Below are 15,036 nucleotides of genomic sequence, written 5' to 3'. Positions count from 1 at the left end.
AATTCTCATTATCCTGTAGGGCACTATGCTGTGATCACAAGATCTGCATTTTGTTCCATCAGGTTTGTTCCGATTCTGAAATTCATCTACTTTTGTATTCCAGTTTTAACTCGTTGTAGGCTGTGAGCAATTGGTAGCAGGGGCTCTTGTTGTTTGTTTGTAGTACCTGTTATAATACAAGCGAATGATAATTCATTTGTAATCATAGGTAGCACAAGAAGTCAGCAAAGTGCAGGGTGTTGCAAAAGTTCTGGTGGCTCAGCATGATGCATACAAGGGATTTCTAGCAGGTGAGAGTGTTTCTTACCCATTGACAAAAGAAACTGTTTATATTTGCAACTGATAGTTGTAAATTTTGAGCAATGTATTTTTATCCTTAGAGGAGCTGACTCCCTTGATTGTGGAAACTCATAAAAAATATAATTACACCCACATTTGTGCTGGAGCATCTGCCTTTGGAAAGGTAAGTAGATCAAAGTACATCAAAACTCTCCTGTGGAAAAGGGGCAAGCACTGTTGCATGTAGAAGAGTGAATCAGAGAGGTCAGCTACGGACATCTCTGAGTTTGCAAAAACTTACTAGTTAGAAACACTGTTGTCTGAGTTTTTTTTATGGGCTGACTTGAACAAAGGAAGAGTGTAGAAGTGTTCAGTGATAACCAGCTAGGTCTGTATACAAAAGTCAAAATGTACAACAGCATGAATTAGCTGAAGTCTTCTGAAAGCATTGTGAAAATTGCACAGTGTGTTGAGATGATAATTGTATGATTTGCATGTTGAAATGAAAGTGTGCAGACCTGCAGGAAGTAATTTATTTTGTTTTGGGCGGGGAATTGTATCTATCCTATAAGTCATGTACATTGAAATGTCTGTAAATATATAAATAACAGACCCAAGTCCTAGCAAAGGTGGCTTGTAATGAAAATGGAGTTTTTCAAGACTTGTTTTTGAAGAAGTGTGTTTCTAAGTGTGTGAAGAGCCTCCTTACTAACAGTCTGGTCAGCTTTGCGGTGCAGCTAAACTGAAGTAAAAAGAAACTTTTGGGATCTTGCAGATGTAGGATCAATGATGCCGTCACCCTTCTGTTCTTTAAGAGAAATCTCTACATAAGTCTTAGATGCTTTTATTTTTTTCTCTTTAGTTTTGATCTAAAGTATCCTAGTAAAGGTTAACAGCTTTTGTTTTAAAGCTTACACTCCTGTTTTTAAGTGCTTCATGTGAGTAATGATGTGGGGGCCCTTTGTGTTGTACCAGATTAGGAGGGGGACAAAAAGCAAGCAAAGCTCTTGCTGTTACTAATTTTTTCATGATTTATGTTGCTCTTTTTATTCTCTTTCCCATTCCTAAGGTGCTAGGACATTTTCTAGAGTCCATTTCAGAACAGGCAAATAACATTTTAATACGAATTTTTGAAATAATATTTTTGGCTCTTAGGGGAACAGTATGGTGGTTTTTTCCTATTGTCTCTGGTAACTAGCTTCCAAAAAATACCCTATTTTTTTCCCTTGGAGTGCCAAGAGTTCAGCAATCCATCATTGTCAGTATTCTGAGCAAATTACATCTATATTCAGTTTTCAACTATTGGAGCAAATAAGCCTCCTAATTTAAGATACTGAATTAAGGGTTTACTTACGGTAAGTCACATAAAATGTCTAATATTATTGCAGTAATGGGTTTTTCTTTGGCTGCTAAAGCCATGTGAGTAGCCCTACAAAAATCTTGGTTGTTTGTGCCTTTGTACTTACAGACAGCATTACGTGAAGTTAAAATTGGGACAGCAGGTATTCTTTTACAGACCATGTGTGTTTCACTTTGCTGACTTTTCATCTTTAACTTCTAGAATCTTATTCCCAGAGTGGCTGGCAAACTTGATGTTGCCCCTGTTTCTGACATTATTGAAATTAAGTCACCAGATACCTTTGTGAGAACTATCTATGCAGGTGGGTAATCACAAAGGCATGTGGTATTTGTGCAATAGAAGACCCAATACTAACAACTTTTCTACATAATCCCGTTGTTAGAACATTGGAATATGATAGGAATTTTCGCTTTACAGTCTAATTGCTGTGGCTCATAAAAATGAAATCTGGGGATGGACATGATGTTCCATGGGTGAGAAAGCAAGTAATCCTGACAATTTTGGTACTGTCAGTTAGGATCCAGGTCTATCACTTCACTTGATAGAATTTGGTAATCTCCTTTATACATCCCGCATTTATTTGTAGTGTACTTCTGATCAGATTGTGTAAACCATAAGACATTAAGTTAATTGTCCAGCTTTATTTAATATGACTAGCATTAGTTCTGATTTAAGATGCCACAGGGTTATTCTTCCTAATTAGAAAGACATTAAACTAATTATTTATAGTATTAAATTGATTTAATTTACAATTCTTTTTTAGTCTTGTTTCTCTGATGCATGTTTGAGACTGTGTTTTAATTTTGGTATGAGCTCATTAGCTTGCTTTTCATAATTTTGCTGTACAAGATGGTATCACATACCAGTGTGATACTACATTTTGAGTTACGTTACCAAGAATGTGATTTTTGTGTTGCTCTTTTAAGTTGCTTTCCAGTAATTCACAGTTTTGAGATGACTTTGTTTATGAATAGCTGGTGTTGCAGCATTTTTCTTTTAGTGTTCCCTACAGCCTCCAATGTGAACACCATGTTTTATATATTATTGAGAGAAACATAATCTCACAGGTAGTAGGAGCAGACCTTATTGTCTTCTTATGAATTCATGTGGCAGGATAAAAGATCTATGAATTACAGGTGCTCTTTATGTTAAAGCGTGAAACTTGTTTTCTTTCTTTTCCCCTTTCTGAAATTTAAAAGCTCGTCCGTAAGAGAGGATCTGAATGCTGTGTGTCATTTAAAACCAGGATTTGTTACGATACTTCAGAAGCATGGAGCTAAAAAGTAAATGAAAATGTTTATAATTTTTAAGTGCCTGAGTTTCAAGTTTTAGTTATCTAAAGCTGCAGTTTTGGGTAGTAACTTTCTGACTGTTACCTCTTCTTGTAGAACTGCTGATGTGTTTCTAATACTAACTTTATTTCTTTTTTAAAAAGCCTGGTATGTCTGATATCTTGTTGAGGAATATAATGTGAACCTTTGTTTTCTCAGGAAATATTCTTTGCACTTTGCAATGTGACGAAGCAATTAAAATATTCACTGTACGGGGAACTTCTTTTGAGGCTGCACCAGCAAGTGGTGGTAGTGCCAGTTTAGAAAAGTGTGAGTATTTGTTCTGGCATTTTGTTGCTCCATGTGATAAGAGTTTTGCTCATGGCATAGTGATGTTTTGTAGAAGTATTTGTTAAAGCAAACTGTCATAATTCTAGCTTTATGGTTTTAATATGGGTACTTTACACTTTTCGTTGACCAGAAATGAAATTATATGTGGTGAAATCTCTTTCACTCGCTGTTTAAACCTCTGACAGTGCAGTCTTGTAACTTAGTTACAGCTGTTTCAATAGCCAGATTGGTTTTCAAAGCAAGATTGAGCAAAAAAAAAAAAAAAAGTAGCTGGCTAGCCCCAGTTTTGTTTAATTGCTCATATTTCAGTCAAGATAGGTCTAGCTAAATCAGTAGCAGTTTAGTCCAACTCCCCTGGAGCTGGTTGCCCAGGATTTTGTTCAGTCAGGCTTTGAGGAACTCTACAGATGGACACTCTGGACAACCTGTTCCAGTGTTTGACCACCTCTGCTGTTTTCTTCTCTGTGGGCCTTTTTATGACTGTGCTGTAAATCCAGCAGAGACAATCATTAGTAATGTGCTGCATGTGTGTGGGCTCCAGTCCTCAGATTTTTGTGGGTGGCTTAGTACCTGCTCCCAAACCATCCTGTATTTCCTAAATCTCTGGGTGTAAGGAAACAAATGCTATAGCACAGTGTGTTGCTTAATTGGCTTGTTTGCCTGTCTTAATAAGGATCAGATTTATTATGCTGGGTTGATGTCAATGTACAGACCTTTAATTTTAGTGCAGTTTATACTATAGGTTACTTAAACATAAGTAAGAAAACGAGCTTGGAACTTGGGAGCAGAGCAGTTACTGGTAGTAAGTAGAATTGGTTATGAACTCTGCATGAAATTTAAGATCAGAATTAAAATGTTGAAATTACACGTTTGATCTCTTTTCTTGCGGGTGTTTTTATTCATCTGCTGAATGCAGTAACCCCTCCACCGCCTGTTGGTCTGTCTGAATGGATTGAGCAGGAGTTGACAAAAAGCGACCGACCAGAGCTTACTAGTGCAAAAGTGGTTGTGTCTGGTGGTAAGTAGATAATATGAAAAGTGTGCTGTGTTGCATTTAAATAATGGTACATCTTGATCAAATAATCTGTGGCAGAACACTGTAATGTCATGTGTTAATAAAGATATAAATATTTATGATGTAGTTCTTGCATGGAGGCCAGTGGGAACGCACCCAATGTGTATGTTTTATGAAAAGGCAAAGCATGAGTTTAACATATGCTTGTAGGCTTTTTAAGAACATTGACATATTTGGTGAGTCCCTTTAAAATTATAGCAGTATGAAGTGGTTTTAGTTCTAAGTCTGTTGTTGTTGATTGTTAGAGACAGTCCAAACGTTATTGTGTAATGGCTCTAATGATTTTAAAGTCATTATGCTTGTATTCTGCTCTGCAGGTATAAAGGGATGGACTGTGATTTTTATTGTATGCCTAGGGCTAAAAAATTATCCTTTAGTTATCCCACTACAGAGGTTTGTGCCAGCAGAGGGAGCACAAATTAGTAAAAAAAAATCGTGTTCCTCTGGTTTCAGAGAATGGTCTTGATGGTGCTGCGTGCAGGAAGTAAACCAGACAGTGCTGTTGTGTTATACATATGAAATAATATTACTCACAAAGACAAAAGCTAATTCTCCAAATATTCAGTACTATTTAGTAATGTATTGAAAACTACCCTATGCAAGTGTATATTTGTGCCTTTGCAAATACTTATGGAGAAAGTTTGTGTAGACAATAGAAAATCTTAAAGCATATTATATGTTCTTTTTTCTTGACTTTTAAGGGAGGGGCTTGAAGAGTGGTGAGAACTTCAAGCTGTTATATGATCTTGCGGATCAGTTGCATGCTGCAGGTAAACTTGTTTTTCTCTTTTTTTTTTTAACCCTGGTTATGTTTAAAAAGGTCACATGAAAACCAGTGTTCATATTAAAGTCTTTTATTTTCATGTCTCAAAAAAAAAATTAAAAATCCCATTAGTTTAGAGTCATAAAGTTTTGTCTTCTCCTGGTGGCCAACTGTGTATTTAAATGCTTGTGTATGAAGCAGAATACTAAACTGTAATATGTCCTACCCTTTGCAAATTCAACAGGTGAAGTTGTATAAATGAAGAAATGATCTTAGCTCACTTTGAAGAGCTGATATTTTTTTCATCCATCCTCGCATACTTCTCCTTTATAGAATCCCTTTTGTAGCTCTTGTGCTTTGACTGGCTCTGTCTTTGCTATGCTTTTGTATCAACAGGAGAAAACTGACCCTGTACAGTGTTTCAGCAAAATATTTTAAGTGAGAGGTGGAGGAACTGCTTACATTAACACTTGAACTACATTAGTTTTAGATTTCACATGTAAAAATAAATTTGTAGTTCTACATTAATAGCTTTGTAAATTGGTGGCTTCACTAACTCAATGTCTGTGTGGCATTTTCAAGTTTCCTTTGATATTCCTCTTTACTGTGTCTGACTTCTGAGCTCTTGCAGCAATGTAAGATGGCACATGTGTTCTATTCAAACTGGGGAACATTATGGGAAGGCATTTATGGGAAAATCCTCTTTTGACAAAGCACAAGAGAAAATAATGGAAATATGCCAGACTGAAATCCTTGGGTTTAAATATATGGCCCTCTAGTACTGGGAGTAAGGATTTCCTGTTGCTTATGAAGTGCATTAGCACTTACTATTTGGAAGTTTCAGCCAGTGGTATAGAGAGGGATTACTATAAGAGCTTTTAAGAGGGAAGTTTCTGAATGCATGCCCTTTGAGTGTGGGACTCTTCAGTAAAATACATGTGTTTTTATGGTGATAGAAATCTGGCTCGCTAATATTTTAAAAGAAAACATTGGAAATATTTTCTTTCAACTAGTTGGAGCTTCCCGTGCAGCTGTTGATGCTGGCTTTGTTCCTAATGACTTGCAAGTTGGACAGACGGGCAAAATAGTAGCACCAGTAAGTATAGAAATCTCTTTTGTGAAAGAGCTGGGATGTTTTCTAGCATGCATCTTCCTTCAAAGCAAATGCGTAAAAATGAGCCGAGTCTTAATACTGAGCCTGGCAAGAAGGTCTTAGTGTGCCCGTTGTGATACTGTCACTTGACTGTGCCTCTGCAAAACTACAGCAGCAAGCTGTGATGTCAGTCTCTACTGTGGGTCAGTTGCTGGATTCTTTCATAGTTGCCTGTGCTGAGCTGTTTTAACTTTTTCACACCTCTCACTGATATGCTAAAACGTGTTGTTACCAATATAAACTTGAAATTATATTGGTATGTGGCTTGATCTCTGGGGAGTGTGGTTTTGTTTCATTTACAAGTGATGATTTATTGTTTAAGGTTTGGTAACTATAGCTGGGTTATTGCAGTACATTCTAAGCAAAACTTTTCGTAAGAAATGAAAGTGCAAGAAACTTGAGAAATAATCTACAGGTTGGCTGCTGTGAAATATAAAGGGGAATATAAAGAAGGGCATATTCTCATAAGCAGCTTACTGTTGGGAAATAAGCTGCTGCTTATCTTTTCTGTTACGCATCCTGATATCACAGGGGACTAATTCTTATCCCTGCATTGTTTGGCTCTGGGGTGGGCTTTTCCATCATACACAGGTCTGAGACTGCCCTCATTGTTCTTGTGACCTGTGTCCACAGATAAAGCAGACTTGAGCATTGGTATGTAGGAAGGTACAAATATAGTGCATCTCAATGTGAGGTAGAATGTGCGCTAGCCCATACTGGGGTGCAGTGATCATGCATATGAATAGAATTGTGGCTAAGAACGTGGGCAGGTATGTCAATCTGTCAGATGTACACTTTGAGCTACATAATCTAATAAACATTTAGCCTTTCAGTTCTCTTTGAAAGTGTATGGCAACAGAAGCACCAAGGAGCAACTTCTTGCTTGTTAATGGTTTAATGAGAGCAGAAATGGAGAGTGAGCTGCAACTTAGTAGAGAAACTTGTCATATTTCGACTTCTGCATTTGCTAAATCCCAGTAATATAAATAGTACTAAAGAGCTGTACATGTCCAAAGTCTTGATAGGATCTGAAATGTTTTGCCATTGTACCATTAAGAGCTGCATATTCAGAACTTGAAACCATGACTTATTTTTCCAGTAATACATCTAATAGAGTTAAGCAGTATTTGAAAATATCAAAGGCAGGAGCCTGCAGTTTCTGGAGTCTTGTCAGTTCTGTTTACTGGGTTGTCTTGAACAAGATGCTTTGTTCTTCTGAGTGTTTCTGTCTTGAAACGTGGATAGAGATGTTTGCTGCTTGGTCCTCATCAGAGGCCATTTGATGGTAGCCTTGTGGGGCTAAGTAGAACTATTTTTAGGCGAACTAGTGTTTAATCTATAAATTTGTATGATAGTTAACTGCTGCAAAAAAACAGCTTCTGAGAAATAGAACTATTGGTAAGACTTAAGGTCCATTTAGTTGCATATCGTATCCTTCCAAATCTTGATTAACAATGATTTTAACCTCAGCTCTGGAAGGAAATTGTGAGGCTTTAGAGATGATAAATGCAAACCTAACTCTTTTTTTCTGGTGATGTCTTTCTTTAGAGAATAGTATGCAATTGTTACAGGTTTTTTGGATGTAGTGCAAACCAGCTGTAGCCCGCAGCTAATACTTCCTCTTTGCTAAGGGAAATTTTGTATTTAAATACAATACACTTTCTTTAGATCACACAGTAGGCATAAGGTGCAACATTAGTGCAGCTGTAGGTCTCATTAAGCTAATCTGCACTAACTCAGTAAGTGTAACTGTAGCACACTTGCAATTTACAGGTTCTGAAGGCAGCAGAGCTAGCAGCACCAGGCAATCTTTAGTTGGTTGTTACATAACCAAACCTTTGAAAGCCAGGGAGAGAGTTAAGTGTCATTTAGTTTCATATTTTGAAAGGGCATGAGATGAGACTGACCATCTTAGTTTTTCAGTACCCGAATAGCTGTTAATGAAGTAGAGAATGCTAATTTGAAGACAGCTCATCTCTGGTTTGTGTGTCTTGAGGCTCAAGAATGAGCACTGCAGAGTCAGGGTCATATAAACAGTTACATTGAAACAGAAAAGGCTAGTTTTTTTTGAAGATACAGTGTGATAACTTGCCACAGATGACTCATGGCAGCATTTGAAAGTCATTAGAACATGCAGCCACATCATAGGATCCTGTCAGTGTCATCACTGCCATCTTCTAAAGGATAGTTAAGATAGCCTTGAGTTGGGACTGACTGAAGAATGCTTAAATGATCTGAACTGGCACAGTTGTATGATGCTATATTGTTTTGCCAGCAGGTTGATGCATTTCTCTCATCTCCATTCTTAACAAATATTAAGTAGTGGGTGGTGCAAAGTACTGTAAATTGTAAGCCCCTTCTTTGAAATTGTTCAAGTATTACTTGTGGATCTTAAAATACATACAAGGACAGCATACAGTGGCTTAGAAGTATAGACAATATTCTGTTAATTGTATTGACAGTGTAAGTTGAGTTGCTGGCTGGGTATTCAGTGTGCTGGGATAGGTATCTTAAATAGGACGCAGTTTAAATCTGCAGATTCATAACTTCACCTTCCTAATTCTGCTTCACTGTCTTTTTGGTGCTTTAGCTAGAAAATTACTCTGTGTAGTGGAAGAGAAATTTCATATAAAGGAGTAGAACTGAACTTTCTTGGTCAGAGCAAGACTACACTGGCTATTTTAACAGTCCTCTAGATGATGACAGCCTGCTTTTCCTGTGAGGTATGCTTGGTCTAGATCAGGGAGAGCTCATGACTTTTTACCTGGAAAATTGCAAAGCAGCCTTGTACATTGGTTAGTTATACTCACTGAGACCTGAGTTTGGTGTTTAGTTTTGAGCTGCAGTGGACATGGTGCACACACTCCTGACTGCCTGGCTTTTAAGCAGGAGAAGGATCTTGGAGTTTGAACCATACTTGCTCTCCTGTGCAGCTGTTGGTTTCTGATGGAAAAGAATCCTAGAGTATGTGCTTCCTCTTCTGTTAACAGTATGTTGCCCAGTCTCAATGGAGGATTGGAATGCATTGTTTTTAAAGGTCTCGAATTGGGTCATTTTGGAGATGACAGAGGGGTAAGAGTTAGTTACAAGCTGGGGGGGGGGGGGTGGGTAATTCTGCTGCTTTCTGGGTTTTGTATGTGACTATTGGCAAGTGTTTCTTTGCTGAGCATTGGGTAAGAAGGTAATGATATGAAAGATCTGCTTATTTCTTCCCATGTGCCTTTGTGGATTTGAAGGAAGGGTTAATTTTAGTCATTGGTCCTCCAGTAATTCTGTGACTGGCTTCAGTTGTTAAGAGTCCAGGACACAAGGACCTCACAAGTACAGCAGCTTTCCTGAAATGCTGATGTATCGATACATGAACAAACTGCCAGTCAAGAAACAATTGTAGTTCATTTTGCTTAAGTAATGAAATAATGCAGCTAAGGAGTACAAATTTCCCCTTTGAGAATTAGTTCTGTGCAGTATACCCCCACTTCCAAAATAGCCTCCGATCTCTAAACTGCAGGCTCTTGTTCATGTTGGAATTCATGCATTTTTGGAGGGGGGTGGGGGGTTAGTGTTTGACCTGATCTTTGGGAATTTTTCTTTTGTATAATTTTATTCCAGCTGTTAAAATGTTTGGTGTATTATTTGTCTTTCTGTTAGTAGCTTTTTTTTACCTGTTAATTTCAGGTGATTGAAGCTCCTGTTTGAGCCTTACGAAAGAGAAGGCTGATTTGTATTACTTGGGGAGCTGGAAGGAAAGAAATTTTTAGGCATAAGTGGATATATTAAAATATGAAATGTTACCTTCCTAATTAAAAAATAATTTAATGTATTTGATGTCTTTAATCAGTGACGACTGTTTTAGGAGCATATATTTTTAAATTAGAAGCTGGGGGCTTCTCACTGTTTCTTATATATAGACTTCACAAAAAGGAAATTCAGTTCCCAGATTAAGCACTGTATGTAGTTCTCAGACTTCATTGTAAGGTTTACTTCTCAAGGCGTGTGCAGTGCAGAGGGTCTGTCCAGTGGAGAGAGCGCAGCCAGGCAGAATTCTTGGTCTGTTTTGTGGTTTTCTGGTGTTTGGTTGCTGCTCTCTTGGTCAGCATCAGGCACAAAATCCTACCAAGCAACAAGAAACTGAGATGGAAAGCTCAGGCAGGCAGAAGTTGAGAAATAAATGATGTAGGAATAATTGACACTGGATTAGGTGATTGTGTTAGAAATGTGATATGATTGCACAGGAGGCAGATGCATTTGGATATTGCATGTGCTGAGAAACCTCAAGTGGAGAAGGCAGGTGGAAATCCAATGTAGTTCTGATCTGATCGACAGGAGTAAACTTGCTGACTTGCTTCGCTTCAGTGCTTAAGCTTAGATTTCATACCAAATGGTCTGTCTGGATGTAATGAATTGCAGGAGCTTGAAAAGTGAGGCAAATTTCCAACAGTCAGGAACTGAGAATAATAATGAGGGGGAAAGAGGCATGTTAAAGAGGTGCAGCTTCAGTTGAGATGCTGAAGTGAGGTGTTGGTTCAGTTGAAAGTCACCAGGGGCATGGAAGAATAGGACCAACATAGGGTGTTACATTAGGCAGAAAATGCAGGAGTGGGATTAAATGAGAAGCAGGAAAAGGAAAGATGAATGGCAAGGAGTCATTTCCTGGCAGAGGCAGACATAAAGGTGCAGAATGTTCCTCTACAGAGGAGTGGGATTTGTATTGCTCTACTGTTTTTTTACAACAGGGTGAGGTGCTCTCTAAGCTTGTATATGCCCCACTATCTTGCTAGGAAGCCCCTTTCACTGCAGTGAGTGGCCTTGTAGCACTTAATAGTCATTGTCTTGCTTCTGGGGTAGCAGGAGGGGGGAAAAACTGTCGCATTCTTTACCTTGTTCCTGTGTTTTGTATTTCTGTGTGTGCAGTGGCAAAGCAGGCAAATACTTCACCTGGCCTGGTTTTATTTTCTCTAAATTTCATGAGTGACTCCTGGTTTCATTGTGTAGTAGGTGGGTACTAGCTCATCGCTGTTACTTCCCATTGCTGTCTTAGGGATTGTTGAATTCCTTTGTTTGTGTATCTGTCAAGTTTTGTTTCTCTTCATTCTTTGGTGCGGACGCTTAGTGAAATGAAACGAGGTATATTTTATTCCAGCTGTTATGTTCCATTTTGTTCCTTCACTCTTTCCTAAAACTATGAACAGAGCGAACTAGCTAATTGCTTTAGTTTCATGAGAAGTGTCAGTCCTGTCATCTTGCTTGTAGTCACTTAAAATATGTTCTGCTTATCAATGGTAAGATCTTCATTATTTCTGAATCTTTACACATAGAAGAGAATACTGAGATGCTGAAGTTTCTCTCTTGGAACACGTGGTAGATAACTGTATTTCTCCTACCTTTAGCTAGCTTCTTTATACGAATGCATTATTTGTATGTTATGTTGGTGGCTTTTGCTAACAGACCAGCAGGTGTGCTTTTTGGTAGCTGGCAGATGGGAGTAGTATTGGGAAAACTGGCTGTGCTTGGGAAATTTATTTTGGAATAAATCTCCTTTGATAATTCACTATTGTTGAAAAGTAGCTTTATAGTGGCAAACTTCAGAGAGCTGTCTATGCAGCTGGGACTGAATTTACAGACTACCTTTCTCTGGCTTGCTAAAAAGCGAAGGATTGACAACCCCTTTCATCCTGCATTATCCGGTGTAGCTTTTAACTCGAAGAAAACTATGTTCACAAATTGATGCTCTGCTCCTTTGGGGTTGGTGCAGAAACATTAAATTGTACTAAAATATTCATATGTGAGTGCATTTAGCTGAAAGCAATTGATGTGCTTTTCCCTAGTGAGAAAAAGATTGCTGTATGGCCCTGCACTCCAGCAGACACCCTAACCACGCTTAAGAGTAATTACATGGCTTGGCTGATCAAAGGTTCTTAAAGTGAAAAAGAAACTGTAGTTGGGATAGGGCTTAGTAATATGTGTTTCTTGAATGGAACATATTCAACTGCATCAAAGCAGTCCATGCTGGATAATTGTTTGATATACAGCACAGTATATGTGAACTAGTGTCAAGCCAGAAAATATTTTATTGGGTTAATAGCTTGTAATTGGAAGGAATATCTTTTATGAAGCAGTTTTGATTACAAAGATTTCCTTGTGATTTCCTTGTCCTTTCACTCTTGCAAAGAAAATAAAATATTTGAGCTGCCTTTAAGAAGAGTATGTGTGCCAAAGGGGTTTATTAAACCAGCCTGTTTAAAAGCATGCCACTGATAGGATGATAAATTGATGTACACTGAAGGTTTTCAGCATAATTCAGACATTGGCATAAAAATCAATAGTAGCTGATGGTGTGCTTACAAAGTAACTGCCTCATCTTGGGTTACACCTGTGGATGCTCACTACAGCATCATACAGTCTCTTACAGCAGCATTCAAAGTCACTGTAAGTTTCAGCTAAGAACTGTGCTTGTGGTTCTCTTCAGGAGATGTACCCTAACTGCCCCAAGGCAGCCTAAGGCATTTTAAAATATCCTTATAGGTAAAATGAGGTACTAATATAATGCACAAATTATTCTGTAAGTAATGGGAGAGTCAGTATGGCCTGGAAAATAACTGCTTTGGTATATTGGTAGTTACAATCATCCATGTATAGCACCCTTGTGACATTTATCCAGAGTGTAACTGGCTGTGTGGGTTCTGGAGCCAGCTGTGCAAACATGAAGTCTCATGGACTTGCTGTAGATACTAATGTGTAAGTTGGGGACATTCAAAGGGGAAATAGGAATAATGGAGATGGCTAAGAGGGATTTCTTCATTTTAATGATTAGCATACAGTGACTCTCTACAAGACATACCACAGTTGTGTTTGTTGAAAAAACAGTACAAAGGCAGATTGTACTTTAAATAACAAAGGAGAAGTCAGATTCCTGATTTGGAATCTTGCCTTTGAATAGAATAAATTCGGGACTTGGAGTTTTGTTTCTCTTTAGGATTGTTGCGGTGCATAGCTGTGCTTACAAACTTTGAGGTCTCGGAGTCTTCTGGGATATTGTGTGGCCAGACAAAACATGCTTGGCCTTCCTGCCAGTATGCTGCAGAATCAGCTTTGGCTGCTGCTGTAGGCCATGTGCGAAGCCTGGTGGGTATGTTGAGTGTGATGCTTCCACAAAGACATGTTCCCATGGCTGACACATCAAACCCTTTGGGCAGCATCACATCTTTAAGTACTTGCTGATTGTGCCTCCCTGCCCTCTGCTTCATAGGCTTTTCCATCCATTTGGCTTCCCACGCTGTGTGTTTCCTTCACTGTGCTCTTTGTTACTGTGAGCTCTGCTCTGCTGTCTCTTCCCCTGTGCTGGTGTCCACTGTCTACTTCATAAAAACCAAAGATTTGTGGCTTGGCTGTAATGTATGTACAGTAATTATTCCCTGGGTGAAATTGAGTTACTGTTGGTTACGGTAAGACAACTGTCTAATCTGGTGCCATGCCTTTATGCCACCAAAGCTTTCACTTTCCTTGACTTTAATGGCTTTTGGGACTTCATTTGTATCAGACAGTGCAGTGAGGACCTTTTGTACAGAGTGTGTGTGCTGTTTTGTTGTGCCATTCTCTTGTGGCACAGTGCAGGCAGCAGCCCTTTGGTGAAAACCTGCCGGTGTGCAAACAGCAGGGAGTTGATAAATGCCCCTCCACATTCTGGACTTTAACCTAAGTCCCCGTAATTGTAGGCTGTGGATCAGACAGCTGACAGCAGTAATTACAGCAGCATCCAGGGATGCAAAAGGCAGGAATCTGGAGTTGGTGTAAAGCCATCTTTGCTGGCACCTGAGAAGTGCAGTCTAGCCTCTGATTCATGCCACTTGGTGCGGGCCTGCTCCGTAGATGAGCTTCACAGTCCTGACTTGGGACTTTAAACTCTGACACACTAGAAATGAGAGGACCCAGCAAAAGGTGCAGGATGATCATCAAAGTGAGGGTATTGTCCTGAAAGTAACTTGGAGTCTGAGTCCTTTATGACCTCTCTGGATGCCCAGCTGAATCCTCTCCTTGGAGAGCACTGAGCTGTCCTGAACCTTTATTGTTCAGACTTTGTCAGTCCTTTGTGTCCCTCCTAAATTGTAGAACAGATTTAAACTAAGATTTAAGCAATCGGATCAAGTTGCTGTATGGAACTGTTGATAAGAAACATGCTGTCCTGTGTGTTTTATATGAAAACCTTACTGAGGAGGCCAGCCATGAATGGAGTAGTTATCTTAGCCAGATAGCCCAACGTATGTAACCTAGAAGGGCATGGTGTAGATGCATGAGAAAGGCTTTTTAGAGAAGCCGGGTGATTTACAAATGTCCTTTTAATGAAACATCCTTGTCTTTCTGAGATATTTTAATAGAATATATACATAGGCATCTGGCTCCTGGCGAGCTGGATTCTTTCCAAAGACTGAACTTCAAATGTTAAACAGCCTGATAAGAGTATCTGGTAGTCTGGATGACTGGCACTTAATGAATTGCTCTGAAAAAAAATGAGATTACAGTAATGTGTTTTTAAAAAGGGCTTGTATTAAAGACAATATGAGGTTAGAATAATTTCTCCTGCAACATCTGCTCTTTTATTTGGTATAATTAAAATATTGCATTCTTACCATGAGCTCTTACATGGGCGTATTATGTTACATTGCAGCTGTGGCTAAAATGGATTGACCTCCAATAGTAATCTACTCAGTAAAAAGCTATTGAGGCTAAAAAGCTTCTGAGTGTCTCCAACAGCTGTGTGTTTTTGTGGAAATACATGGATTAGATTCT

General features: G+C 38.7%; 1 protein-coding gene across 2 annotated transcripts in view; it reads left to right on the top strand.

Annotated features, from left to right (window-relative positions):
* Positions 1-15,036, top strand: part of ETFA (electron transfer flavoprotein subunit alpha) — a 29,054-nt gene that overhangs the window by 8,412 nt on the left and 5,606 nt on the right. Inside the window, exons 3-9 of one of the 2 annotated variants that reach the window (XM_061347684.1) lie at positions 209-290; positions 381-463; positions 1,841-1,940; positions 3,130-3,240; positions 4,178-4,279; positions 5,038-5,106; positions 6,113-6,195. In XM_061347684.1, coding sequence (XP_061203668.1) covers positions 209-290; positions 381-463; positions 1,841-1,940; positions 3,130-3,240; positions 4,178-4,279; positions 5,038-5,106; positions 6,113-6,195 — 630 coding nt within the window. The remainder of the gene's footprint in view (positions 1-208; positions 291-380; positions 464-1,840; positions 1,941-3,129; positions 3,241-4,177; positions 4,280-5,037; positions 5,107-6,112; positions 6,196-15,036) is intronic. The other variant, XR_009724632.1, reaches the window with a different exon arrangement.

Source organism: Neopsephotus bourkii, unplaced genomic scaffold (genome assembly GCF_033783945.1).
Source record: "Neopsephotus bourkii isolate Nb327-2 ecotype Australia unplaced genomic scaffold, CSIRO-AGI_Nbou_v1 NB_318, whole genome shotgun sequence".
Lineage (NCBI taxonomy): Eukaryota > Metazoa > Chordata > Aves > Psittaciformes > Psittacidae > Neopsephotus > Neopsephotus bourkii.
The sequence above is the reverse complement of the archived record's forward strand: the minus strand, read 5'-3'. Positions and strand labels throughout refer to the sequence as shown.